Source organism: Marmota flaviventris, chromosome 1 (genome assembly GCF_047511675.1).
Source record: "Marmota flaviventris isolate mMarFla1 chromosome 1, mMarFla1.hap1, whole genome shotgun sequence".
Taxonomy (NCBI): Eukaryota; Metazoa; Chordata; class Mammalia; order Rodentia; family Sciuridae; genus Marmota; species Marmota flaviventris.
In genome coordinates, this window is record NC_092498.1 from 149109999 (window position 1) to 149122411 (window position 12413).

General features: G+C 53.7%; 2 protein-coding genes across 9 annotated transcripts in view; one reads left to right on the plus strand and one right to left on the minus strand.

Moving 5' to 3' along the window:
- The window catches only part of Sart3 (spliceosome associated factor 3, U4/U6 recycling protein), a 38800-nt gene extending 37243 nt beyond the window's left edge, over positions 1 to 1557 (plus strand). For all 4 annotated transcript variants that reach the window (XM_027923193.3, XM_027923194.3, XM_027923196.3 and 1 more), the window contains one exon: positions 667 to 1557. In XM_027923193.3, coding sequence (XP_027778994.1) covers positions 667 to 844 — 178 coding nt within the window. In that variant the 3' untranslated portion in view covers positions 845 to 1557. The remainder of the gene's footprint in view (positions 1 to 666) is intronic.
- Positions 1558 to 2699: 1142 nt separating this feature from the next.
- Positions 2700 to 8340, minus strand: Ficd (FIC domain protein adenylyltransferase). 5 transcript variants are annotated; one of them, XM_071617402.1, is made up of 4 exons: positions 8257 to 8340; positions 6506 to 6864; positions 4563 to 5656; positions 2700 to 2793 (listed from the first exon to the last, which is right to left on the minus strand). In XM_071617402.1, exons 2-3 carry the CDS (start codon positions 6804 to 6806, stop codon positions 4581 to 4583), a joined length of 1377 nt encoding a protein of 458 aa, XP_071473503.1. In that variant the 5' UTR covers positions 6807 to 6864; positions 8257 to 8340; the 3' UTR covers positions 2700 to 2793; positions 4563 to 4580. The 5 variants fall into 5 exon arrangements, with proteins under 5 accessions (XP_071473503.1, XP_071473496.1, XP_071473504.1 ...); XM_071617395.1 differs by lacking the exon at positions 2700 to 2793 and adding an exon at positions 3025 to 3322; XM_071617403.1 differs by lacking the exon at positions 2700 to 2793 and having other exon boundaries at positions 3025 to 5653.
- Positions 8341 to 12413: the final 4073 nt, after the last annotated feature.

Genomic DNA, 12413 nt, shown 5'->3' on the forward strand with positions numbered 1-12413 from the left:
GCTACCTGTCCAGCAGATGGCCCGCTGCTCCCCCAGTGTGGATGCCGTGAGCTTCTGACAGTCCCATCTCAAGTTCCTAAAGGAACTCAGGCTACATGGCAAGACTTCGAGAAAAAATGGGGAGAAAAAAAGGGGAAAATATTAAAACCAGAAGCCCATTGATCCAGCCCGGCTGATCCACCCCACCCCAGAACACAGTCAAACGGAAATCTCTGGCTGTCACCCTTCCCTGCTCTTGGTCTAGGTTGAGTCGGTTCTGCTGGACTCCCCCTTGGCTGTGGCCATGCCCTTCTGTGCCCGATACAGAAGAGCCAATGAGATGGCGGCAATTCTTCCCACCAGTGTGTCGCACCCGGCTGGTCTCCGCCTGAATTGTGAACAGGCAGAGTCTGTCGAGTGCATTTCCTTTGCTAGCCAGGATACAAGGCTCATCTTATCAGCCTTGTTTTTATATTTCATCTCTTAATTTTGGCTAGTTTAGACAGCTCTTTTTTTAATTAAATTTGTGTTTTGCGGTAGTGGGGCTGGAACCTGGGAGGCGGATACTAGAAGCCACTCCATCCCTGTCCTTAACATGGGGTGCTTGGGGCTCCCCTGGCTTGTTTCATGATTCAGTCTGGAGCCACGAGCCCTTGTTCAGGGTGTGTTCTGTGTCTGTCCTTGCAGGCGGGGGAAGGGAAGGACCCAGCTTGCTCTGCTGCCGCGTGCCCTGCAACGCCCGGGTGCTGCTGCCGGTCAGGCCGAGAACGGCCCTGCCCCGCGCCCAGCAGTCCCCACCTCTGAGGCCGCTGAGGCGCCCAAGATGTCCAATGCTGATTTTGCCAAGCTGCTTCTGAGAAAGTGAAAGCGACGCTGTGAAGGACAGGAAATGCCTTACTTCCCGCTGGTCAGGCAGCCCACCCAGCACCCAGCAGCGCCTGGGCCAAGGAGGGGCTGTGCACACCCCTGCGCCCCTGGACTCCGCGGGGTTCAGACGGGGCAGTGTCCAGGGGAAGAGGCGCCCAGTGCTCCCTCACATTGAGGGCAGTGGAGCAGGGCATGGCCCGCAGGGTACCTGTCCCTACGGACTTTTGTGTCCTGAAGAATGAGGAGCAGAAGTGACACTGGAACATGGCTCTTGAGTCCCACTTGTCCCAATGCTCCAGGCCACCTCTGGCCCTTTTTGTAAGACATTTCTCTCCCATCCTGCACAGCACACGTGCCCGTCACTTTTAATTTTTAAAAGATGAGAAACGGCAGATGCTGGCGACTCACCAGAACGGCCTATTTTAGTAAGGGGCGGGGGCGGGGGTCCCACACCCAGCACTTGGTGGGCTTTTGTTCACAGGGGTTGTTTTTTTCTATTATGTATTTGTAAACCACACGTCGACTGTTGTTTTATGTTTCCTAAAAGCAAAATATTTGCGACATGTGTTTTCTATAGGAATCCCGCGTGGACCGTTTTCTTTGCTAGTGACTAGTCATTCTGGGTCTAGAGATTGGGGTTCAGCCCTTGGGTTTTGTTTAAATACTTTAGTTCTCCCAGTTAGCTTTGTTGATTAAACGGAGTTCTCTTGAGTCACCTTGCCGTGGTCCTCAGCTGTGCATCACAGACGGGCGTTTGGTCACGGGTCGCAGGTGTAAACAGGAGTTTTCTAACTCAGACCTCCCGGGACTTTCCTCCAGCAGCGATGCGTCTTCAGTCTTGGACTGGAGTTCATGGCGGTTTGACACTTGGCGTTTTTACCTCTCACCTCACCAGACACCTAGCAAGTGGCCTGAAAGCAGCCTGGCCACGCTGGGGGACCTGCCCTGACCCAGGCCCCCGGGAGCACGGTGGGGGCCCTTCCATGCAGTGGAGACCAGCTCCTCATCTGTTTGTTTTGTGAAGCTGTTTCTGTGCGTCAGCCAGGCTTTCCTGCGTTTTTTGTAACTTTACATTTTTTTTTTAATATCTTTATTTTATTTATGTGGTGCTGAGGATCGAACCCGGTGCCTCACGCATGCTAGGCGAGCACCATACCTCCGAGCCACAACCCCAGCCCCGTAACTTGACATTTTTTAACAGGAAGTTTTGAACAGGCAGAACCATGAAACGTAGATAGTCCTGCTTGCCTGTCTCCGAGTGCCAGCTCTCCTGCGCCCGGTAGGGCCCTCGCCGCACTGTCCCTTCCACCTCCTGCTGTTACCTTGAAGCCTGCCCAGATAGCAGCTCGTGAGTCTAACCTGAGAGAGAAGGACCTAAGGGCCAGTTGGTTTTCACCCTGAGAAACGTTAGCAGTGATACCTTAGGGTCACCGGTGACCCAGAGTGTCTAGTCAGTGTCCGTGTCTCCTTGTAAATGATCGCTGGTTGTTCATGTCTTAGGACCTTTGAGATGCAGAGTCCCCTTTGGTCTTTCTCTTTACACAAAACAAACTCCCTTTTCTTGGCATTACCTCTGGAAGCAGCTCAGGCAGCCGCTGTTGGCAGTAGGAGCCTCACATGGCCCTGGTGCCTCCTGGGTCTGTCCCTTTTCTGGTCGCTGTGAGGCCTGCTGGTGGCTAGGTGATTGGGGGCTCCGAGGGAACCTGTGCCTGCCTGAGCGTCCTCCCCACTGCAGGGCCTAGGGGCCCACCTCTGGCTGTGTCCCAGGCCCTGCTCTGATCCCTGCTGTTGGCCGGAGTCTGACCTCACTTCCGCTGTCCACATGGGCTTGTGATGGAGGAGCCTCTGGACACTCAGCAGGACCCTGGAGAAGCTGGCTGCCGGCTGCTGTAGCATGGGTTTCTGAGAATGTGAGGGGGATTTTGTGATTTCCTCCGAAATCCAGAACTGGTGGTAAAGACAAACACGAAAAATCATTTTGAATCAGTTAAAAAAAAATCAATATTTCCTGCCCATTAGCTGGGAAGGCAGTTCATGCAACCAGCTCTGTCCTGCCTCCTGACACCGCCATCCTAGGTCTGCTGTCCCAGGATGATGTAAGGGCAGGGTGGCCATTCACAGCGCCCTCTCCTTCTGATCACTGGAAATACCCTTTGAGTAAGGCGGCAGAGTCTGACCTTTATGTAATAAAATACTTTATTAGAATCAGTAATTTGTTAAAATAACATCCTTCACATGTAGCTAAAGTGCAAATTCTAAAGGACAAAGCACGCACTCCTGCCACGCTTCCTTGTCACCAGTTACAAACCAAGACAGCAGAAGACACCACCTGGGCGCGTGGGCAGAAGGACCACTGCATACGCGTTTCCACTTATTTTTCTGAACCTTCCAGAAAACAACTTTGTGCCATTTGTGAATGACTATAGACATTTGCTGCTGTCTGAGCAGTGACCGCATGGCTGTCAGGAACTCAATCCTAAAAGCAAAGGTAGGACAGCACGATGTGATTCTCGACCGTGACAAAGTGCAGTGCAGCGTTACGCTGCAGGCTGTCCCTGGGCAAGGACGCTAGTGATTTTTGGCCATTCTGACACTAACTAGCAGCAGTCCAATTGGAACTTGTGCCACCTGTGATTGGAAGAGAAGATTCTATTTCTGTGAGATGACAGCTTGGAAGCCTGGCCACATTATTTATGACACTGTGTCATTTTGCAGGTTGCTAGAAAAATACAGCCACTCGGAGGCAACCTTTCCCGCTTCCTCGATGGGAGGCTGGACAGCAGAGGGGCTATGTGAGGTGAGGCCAGGGCTGTGAGGGCGCAAAACCACCCCACAGGGACCCTCCTGGCTGTGGCAGGGCTCTAGCTCAGTATCAGAAATGCTTAATGGGCTGATGGGGCATCTTTCTTGGAAATGCCCTAAAATCAACAGGGAGCTTGCAGGGGGAGGGAGGACTGGCCTCCTGAGCAGCCGGCTGCAGGGGGTGGCCGACCCAGGGACGCTGAGCCCCAGAGAAAGCTCTGGGCCCCGCTGCTGTGAGTGGAGTGCAAGGAGAAGCTGATGCACTAAGAAGCCAGGCTGGCCGCCCTCCCCTCCTGAACTAGAAAAATAGTCTCCGTATGAAAAACAGCTTCTGGCACTCAAGTCTGCAAATTAACGGTGCTCAAAGAGCCTTCCCGGAGACGAGCAAGGAGTTCCACTAGAAATGTCACATTCATTTCCTACCTCAAATGGTGGCGCTCCTGGGGAAAGCCACCATGCTCGTCTCTTGGGAGGGGAGCCAAACCCCAAGAAGATGCTCTCTCTCCCAAGAACTGGGATGGCTTCTCCCTGGGACTTCTGACTCCCCTTAGAGCCACACACTGCTCACAGCCAGTTTCAGAGAAAGACTTGGCCTCTCTCCCTGGCCTTAGTGCAAATTCTGCTCCAAAACCCGGGTTCTGGTCACACAGGAGCATCAGTGCTCCTGCGGTGGGGGGACCACCGCTCAGAGCAGCCACCAGCAGAGCCACAGTGGACACCACCCACGACTGGCTTGCTCAAAAGAAGAAAATAAATAACTTGAATTATAAATTATCTTAAAGAGACTAAAGCTTAATAATTTAGTTTTTTTTTTTTTTTAACCAGGAAAAAAAAAAAGAGGTAAAGACTTCAAAGGTCTGTTCTGCTTCTGGAGATGCGAGGTTTCTAGAAATGCTCTTTGATCCCTTCCCTACCTTCCCTCGTCACCGGGGCTAGGGCTTCACGGGAAGGGTCTCCTTGAACCCAGAATGGTTGGGGTTGGCTTCCGGCAGCGCCACCGAGTAGTCGGTGGTGGCGAAGAGCAGGGTGTCCAGGGTGGTCTCGGTGCACTTGGCGATGAAGCGGATGAAGGGCCGCACGTCGCCCTCGTTGGCGGCCTCCAGCACGTGGTAGTACTCGGCCCGCTGCTCCTTGAGGATGGTGACAGGCGGGTAGCCGGCCTGCATGAGGATGAGGTTCATGAGCAGGCGCGACGTCCTCCCGTTGCCATCGATGAAGGGGTGGATGTAGACGAGTTTGTAGTGGGCCAGGGCGGCGAACTCCACGGGGTGCAGGTGCGTGGCGTCCTCCGAGTTGAGCCACTGGATGAACTCGTGCATCTGCTTCTCCACGTCCTGGGGATGCGGGGGTATGTGGTGTCCCACCAGGACCTGGGTCGTCCGGAACCTGCCGGCCTCCACGGGGTCCACGTAGCCCAGCACCCGCCTGTGGATCTCCAGCACGTCGCTGGTGGTCACGGAGCCGATGCGGGACAGCAGGGTGGCGTTGATGTACTTCATGGCGGCGTGCATGCCGATGACCTCGTTCTGCTCCTCCAGGCTCTTGCCCGGCACGGCGTAGCGGGTCTCCAGGATGTGCCGGATCTCCGAGAGCGTCAGGGTATTGCCCTCGATGGCCACCGTGTGGTAGATGTGGTGGTAGTAGGTCTCCTCCATGACCCTGCGCAGCGCCGAGTTGCCCTTGGGGATGGACATGACCTTCTTGACCTTGCTGTCGATGATGCTGAAGTACCGCTGGTCAATCTCCTCCACCAGCGGCAGCGTCCGGTCCCGGTTGACGAGCGCCTTCTCGTGGAAGGGCGAGATGGTCAGCGCCCTGGTGAACAGGTAGTCGGCGCGGATGATGTCCTTGTCTTCTTCCGAGAAGATGCCGAACTCGGTGAGCGCGTCCGCGAAGTCCGGGTCCATCTTGAGGGCGTGCAGGAAGAGCTTGTGCGCCTTGTCCCGCTTGCCCTGGCGCTTCATCTCCAGGGCCTGGTTCAGGGCCGCTCTGGCCTCCATCTTACCTGCTTGAGAGAGCCGAAGCCCGTCCCCGTCAGGTCTGTCACCGCGCCCCGCGCCCCTGCTGTCCCCAGCCCTATGGGGTGGGGGCTGTCATCCCTGCTGCCGCAGGTCTGCACCCGGGAGGCACAGGCTGGGCCCCCTAGCCCTCCCAGGTCTGCTGCTGCCATGGCCAGTGGCTTCCCCTCCAGCCACGACTCCGGACAGGGGGACTCCTGCCCCTTCCGCAGCTCAGCCATCTCTGAGGCTGGTCCTGGCCTCCGTCCCTCAGGCCTGGGGCATCAGTGGCTCCCATGCCCACTAGACCCTGTGGCCTTGGCCATCTTTTATCCCACAGGTTCGATCATACTCCCCTGGGGGACATCTGGCAATGTTTGGATGCATGTCTGGCTGTCACAGCTGGGGCACCTGGTGGCAGAGGCAGGCTCGCTGCTCCACCTTGGTGCATGAGGGACCCTGGTGGAGGCGCAGAGCCCCACTCTGGACCTGGCCCTCCTTTCCCAGCCCCGTCCTGGTGACAGGTGTCAGCCATAGGTACTCCACTTCTCTGGGTCCCTCCGTGTCCCCGGGCTCTCTTCCCCTGTGGTCTCTGCCGCTCATCTCTTCTCCTTGGACCACACCTGCTTAGCGTCAGCTCAGGACTGGGCTCAGGCACTCCCTCCCCCAGGGAGCCTTCCTGTGTGCTTCCCGGTCACCACCCCTGTGACACGGTCTCGGTCACCCATCAGCTTGCCTAGGCTGGCGCTCAAGACTGACCTGCTCACCCCCACCCCGCGCACTGCATGGGGTGAAGCAGGTGTTCTAGAAATAACTCTTGGATGAACAAGCACTGTGAAGAGGCTGCCTATCTGTCTTACCTGGAGACGCCTTGGTCTTGACCACCAGCAGCTCTGCGTCCTGGGAGGTGACACTGAGCTCTGTGGATGGGCTGGTGCACTTGGTGACAGCATGCTGTGCCCTGTCCAGTTTGCTCCTGAGCAGGTAGAAGCCTTTAAGCACAGCTAAGCACTGTTCTTCTACGGTCCCCAGTGGCAGCAGCAGGGCCAGCAGTGACCCCAGTGCCATGCTCAGCAATGTCACCCATAGGAAACGGCCCCAGACTGGGACCCATTTCGGTTCAGTCACCGCCATCACTGTAGCCATTGGCATGAGCGTCATCTGGACTTGGGGGTTGGCTCCATGCACGTGTCAACAGTTGGTGGAGAGAGAGCAGGATCTGTGAGCAACCAAGAATTGCAGGAGATGAGGCAGGGGAGTGGATATGTCCCAGACACTGTGTGACCCTGGATGGGGCGACAGGCTTGGTGACTCCCTGCACCTTCAAGTTCAGAAGGGACCAGGAGTGGGGTAAGGCAGGTGGATCTCTGAGGGGGAGGGCCCAGGCTGGGAGGACTGGTGCCCGCTTTCAGGGCAGTATGACAGGCAAGCCATCCTGCTATTGCTGCCCATTGTTTATTGAGCATTTACTATATGCCAGGATTAGCACCTGACACATATTATCTCCTGCAATTTTCATCAGCAAGCCGAGGAACTGATGTCTGTCTCCCACTGTAGGGAGGTGAAGTGAAAAGCTGACAGCCCTATGACTTCAATTCAGGAACCTCCCAGATCTAAGGGACCCCCTTTCATCACAAATCTCTGTGGCCTCTGAACACCCAGTGTTGGAGACACACACACACACACACACACACACACACCCACAGACTGGCCATGGCAGTTCTGAGGTCCATTCTTTGATGAGCATAACTGATTAGTGGCCTAATTTAATGCCATATGTGTGTCTGCTTCCTCCTACCAGCACCCTGATATTCAGCCACAGAGCCCACAATGCTGTCCCCCTCTCTGGCCTTCCTTTTCTGTCCTGCAGGGATCCCACCAAATGATTGGGCAGAGGAACATCTCAAGGGGAACCAAGGTCCTGGGCCAGAGTGGGTGACTACTACACTTCAGTGACAGTGGCTGGTAGTGGGAGTAAAAGGGCCAGGCACGCAAACTAACAATAAGCATTTATTTGACAACTATGGTGTGCTGGGGACTGAGCTAGATGCTACACAGCAGTATCTCATTTAATCCTCAAACCACCCTATAAAGGAAGAGCTAGCTACCTATAGCTCCATTTTACAGATGAAAGAAACCAAGGCACAGATAGGGCAAGTTGAGTTCCTGAAAGTCCACAGGGCCTTTCACCTTCAGTTATTACTAACAGGGGCTTGTGCTCTGCTCTGGGGTGCCCGGGCGCGGACAGGCTTGACTGATCCCGGGACTGAGGGGGACACCCTGCTCGTGGCCACTGACATCTGAAACGGCTTGGTGTGCTGTGCGGGTACCGGTGGTCTGGGTGGCCTTCCCACCACTAAGGACAGGCTCCTCGACCCAGCAGTAAAGGCAAATTAGAGGTCGCCGGTACCAGGGGTGTGTGCGACAAGGAGCTGCGTTGAGGGGGGCACAATCGCTCGGCGCCCACTTCCCCAGAAGCGGGAAACTGAGACCCGGAGAGATAAAGGGACCGCTGTAGGGTCACTCTGCAGACTCGGCCCTTTGAGAATCCCGCCCAGAGCTCGCGGCCCTGACGCACCCTCAGAGCCCCTCGGGCATGCCCCCTCCTCACCGCGCGAGGTGGCCGGGCCTTCCAGCCACCTTCCCGGCGCTCGCAGACTCGGCGGCTGCTGTTTCCCGAGACATCCTTCGCCGCCGGCCCTTGGCCCCGCCCTCTGAAGCTCGCCATTGGACGACCCGCCGCCCTCATCGCGACGGATTGGCTTTCTTCACTTGTCCGTCCCTCGCATTTCCGGGTTTCCGCATCGGCGTCTGCTTCCCTGGTAAAGGCGCGCCGTGGGCCACTCCCATTGGCTGGCCCTTGTATTGGTCTCGTGCCGGCAACGGCCAATAAGCAGCGGAGGGGGCGGAGCCTAAGTCGCTGGCGGGAGGAGCGGGCGCTGCTGAGAAGTGACTGCGGATGGGTTTTTGGGGCGCCCTGCGTGTGAGGTCCACAAACTCGCGTCTGCCTCCGCTGAGAACCGCTGCCCTTCGCCCCGGTCTCCTCGTCCCGGGGCCGCCCTCGGGTGGGTGTTCCTTCGGGTGTGAGTGAGGCTCGCCTCTCTGTTAGTCTTGACTTCGTGGCCCGTTTTAGCCCCCCTCCGGGCTGCGCCTTCTGTCCCTTTCTCTCCCTGTCTGTGACTCTTCCTTCTTGACTTTAATCTGCATCGTCATGAGAACGGCCTGGCTGTTCTTTGGCTTCCAGGGAGATGGATTTTCCCCTGAAGCAGAGATCGGAAAACTCCATCTTAACCCACAAACAGTGAGAACCGAACATCTAGGGACGCGCCCCAGAAACGCTTGACTTACTGAGATGTCTGGAGTCAGCTCAGATCCAGACTCTGCTATTTACTCTGTGACTGTGAGCATGTTACTTTCAACCTCAATTTCCCCATCTGTAAAATGGGACAAACTTTACCCACTTTACTTTTTGCCCACCATTGTGGGATTTGCAGGAGAATTGATGCTTTAAGATCCGATCCCCCAGTGACACAGATTCCCCTTGGAGGCACCTTTGGTGCCACACAGCCCAGGGTTCACATCCCAGCTCTGTTGCTTGCAAACTGGGTTACACTCAGCAAATGGTTTGACCTCGCTGATCCCCTGTTTGCTTTCCTGTAAACTGGGGACAAGGTGATGACAGTACCTCTTCTAGGATTTTGTTTGAGATTCTGTGCATCTGGCACTGAGCAAATGCTTGGCAAATGTCAGCACTGGTAATTATTCCTAGGAAAAACACCAGATCCTTGCTGCTGCTTACCCAAAGAAGAAGGTGCTAGAGCTGCAGGATGTTCCAGGCACAGGAGGAGACTGTGCACCTGTGTAGGCTTCATCCCGATCCTAGTTTAGGAAAGCTGCTGACCCACAGCACAAAACAAAGTGTCCAGGCCCATGCCAGCCTGGGGGAACATTGTGAAGTGAGGGGCCAAAAGGCTTCCACCATTCCTGTTGGACTCCCTCTTTATGTCGTGCCCCTGGCCCCCATTTTCTGTAGTTCCCAGCCCTCAAGATGGAGGATGGCACTTAGTAGATACTCAAGAAATGTTCCCTTGGAATTTGAAGGATGTGGGGCAAACGATAGAGTTATTAAGAAACAAAATCAGAATGGTGGTTATTTTGGTGACTTCTTATTTTTAATTTTTCGGACATGGGTTTTGAATATTGTTTTCTCAGAGTTCTCCGAATTTCACTTCTGATATAGCCCAAGTAGTAATATCACTGGAAAAACCTTCCCCATAGGAGGGTCTGCTGTATAACTAGCCAATGGGAGACAGTGTAGTGGAAGACAAGGAGGCTCTGGAGCCAGACAGGTGTCTGTCCAAGTGCAAGGCTTACCACTTTGAGCAAGTCACCCTCACAGAGCCAGGTATTATAGGGCTGTGAAGCTCTGCATGTACATCAGGCATAAAGAGTTATAATTACCGCCTTCAAAGGCACCCTCCTTTCTCCACTCCTTGGGGTGCCAGGGTAACTTCTTTGATGAGCTGAGCCAGTGGCAGCAAACCCAGAAGCTCTGCAGGAACTGGTAAGGAGTAGGACTGCCTGGTGAGTGCGGGTGAGTGCAGTGAGTCTGAGAGCACAGGCTTTATGAAAAGTGGGCAGCAGCTTCTCAGTTGTAGCCCACAGTTTACCACATTTATTATTTTGAGCTGTGATCCAGCAATTGATAGATTTTCCAGTTTCTTACAAGAAATGTCAGTTATAGATTCTTGAACAAATCTCCAGATTTTTAAAAAGTGGGCGTGTCTTCCTGCTGGCTATAGGGGGCTCCCAGATTGCAACCCATGTTGTGGGCTGTTAGGATGGGCTGGAGGAGGTGGCAGGGAGGGACACAGGAAGAAACCCCACAAGCGACCATCTCAGCTGTGGACACCAGGGGGCAGTAGCTCACCTGTTAGCGCTGCTTTTATTCAACCTTGTTAGGAGATTACACTCCATTTTTTGTTGCATGCACAAAATACAGTCCCTGAAATGGAATTGAAACCTGGATTTCCCCATCTTGAGCATGCCGTATTAGGTGGAAATGACCTCCCTGTGGCTCTTGGAGGAACGCAGCTGCATGGGAAGTGTGTCCATTACTCACATGAAACAAACCAAATCCTCCCTGTGTCTTTAAGAACAGCTGCCAAGCACTCTTTGCTAGCAGAGGCAGATCCTATGGCTTAGGAAAAAGCCAGACTCCCCAGCTTGAGGCTCTGTTGCACGGGGTTGGCTCCAAAATGTCTCAACTTCGTTAAAAGGAAAAAAAACATACCTGCTCTTGCTCCACCGCCCCCAGCTTCCGCTCCTCCCCCCCACCGGCCTGGGTTCTTTTCCCTCCTTGTAACTTAGTGCTGCTAGAGAAGGACCCCACCCCAGCTGCCCCTCCCTGAAGAGTTCTCCTTCTATCTGCTGGGGTTGGGCCTGGTTTCTGAGGCATTCCCAAGAGACAGGGTTTTAGGGACCCAAGGTGAGTGTCCCTGGGCTGATGACCCCATACTCTGACCTCAGGATGTTGTGTGTCGCGTGATGTCAAGTTCATCTGCACTAATGTTTTAGAACTCAGATGTGCAGGTGTTTTCGGAGCAGGCGGTTTCAAAAGTTGTCCGTGCGTACTTTTTTATTGTTAAATAACTAACTAATTTATTTCTTAACAGCAAGACTGGATCACTATAGACACACTAGGAGACACATGCAAACATAAAACAGGAAGAAAAACACCCACCTACAGTTCTACTGGAAAATTTTCTATGCACGTGTATTTTTTGGAGATGACAGGTAACATTTTAACCAGGGATTGAACTCAGGGGCACTCGACCACTGAGCCACATCCTTAGCCGTATTTTGTATTTTATTTAGAGACAGGGTCTCACTGAGTTGCTTAGGGCCTTGTTTTTGCTGAGGCTGCCTTTGAACCCATGATCCTCCTGCCTCAGCCTCCTGAGCCACTGGGATGACAGGCATGCACCACCATGCCCAGCTCTATGCACACGTATTTTTAAATGGGGAAATATTTCAGGCATACAAAAATCTTAGGTATTCCGTGGGCACCTGTGTGCTGGCCAGCCAGTTTAAAAATAATTATCATCAGTGCGCTGAAGCCCCAGAGAGCTCCACCCCACCCCTCCCTCTTGTCCAGAGGTTCCATCTTGGAATTTAATGCTTTTATTCCCAAGTATGGCCTTCTAGCAATATATGTACATTTCTAAATAACAATATGAGAATGTTCTACATGTTTGAACACGTTATATATGCTATATGTGTGTTTCAGCATTTGGGGAGCTCAGAATAGTATTTTAGAGATTTATGTTCATGTGGTGCCATAGTGTTGGATCGTGCCACTTTGCTGTGTAAGTCTCCGTGACACACATCCTGCTTAGTGGCTGGTGGGCGTTTGGATCATTTGTAATCTTCCTCTATTACAGACATTTACTGCAGTGAAATTCCTGTAGGATTCGGGGCTCATGTTGGGAATTTCTCTAGGGCGGAGAGTCTCCAAGAATCACCTGGGGAGTTTTTAAAAGACCCTTACCCTGGGGCCTGTGCACCAGTCCCATGAAGTCCTCAGTCTCTGATCCCCCTCCAACTGAGTTTTAAGTGGATGTCACCGTAACTACCATGCTGTCTCATTATTGAGCGTTTACTGTATGATTTCTTATGATAATGCTATAAATCAATATTATTAAATTTACTTTGTGGAAGGCAAAGCTGAGGCTCAGAAAAATTAGGTAGTGAGCATCAAGTTCCCCA

Excerpts from the sequence above, each read along its gene's own strand:
- Ficd (XM_071617402.1), bottom strand. The coding sequence starts at position 6,806 with ATGACGCTCATGCCAATGGCTACAGTGATGGCGGTGACTGAACCGAAA. Across the intron at positions 5,657-6,505 it reads CAAGACCAAGGCGTCTCCAG|CAGGTAAGATGGAGGCCAGA; the intron begins GTAAGACAGATA and ends GGCTCTCTCAAG.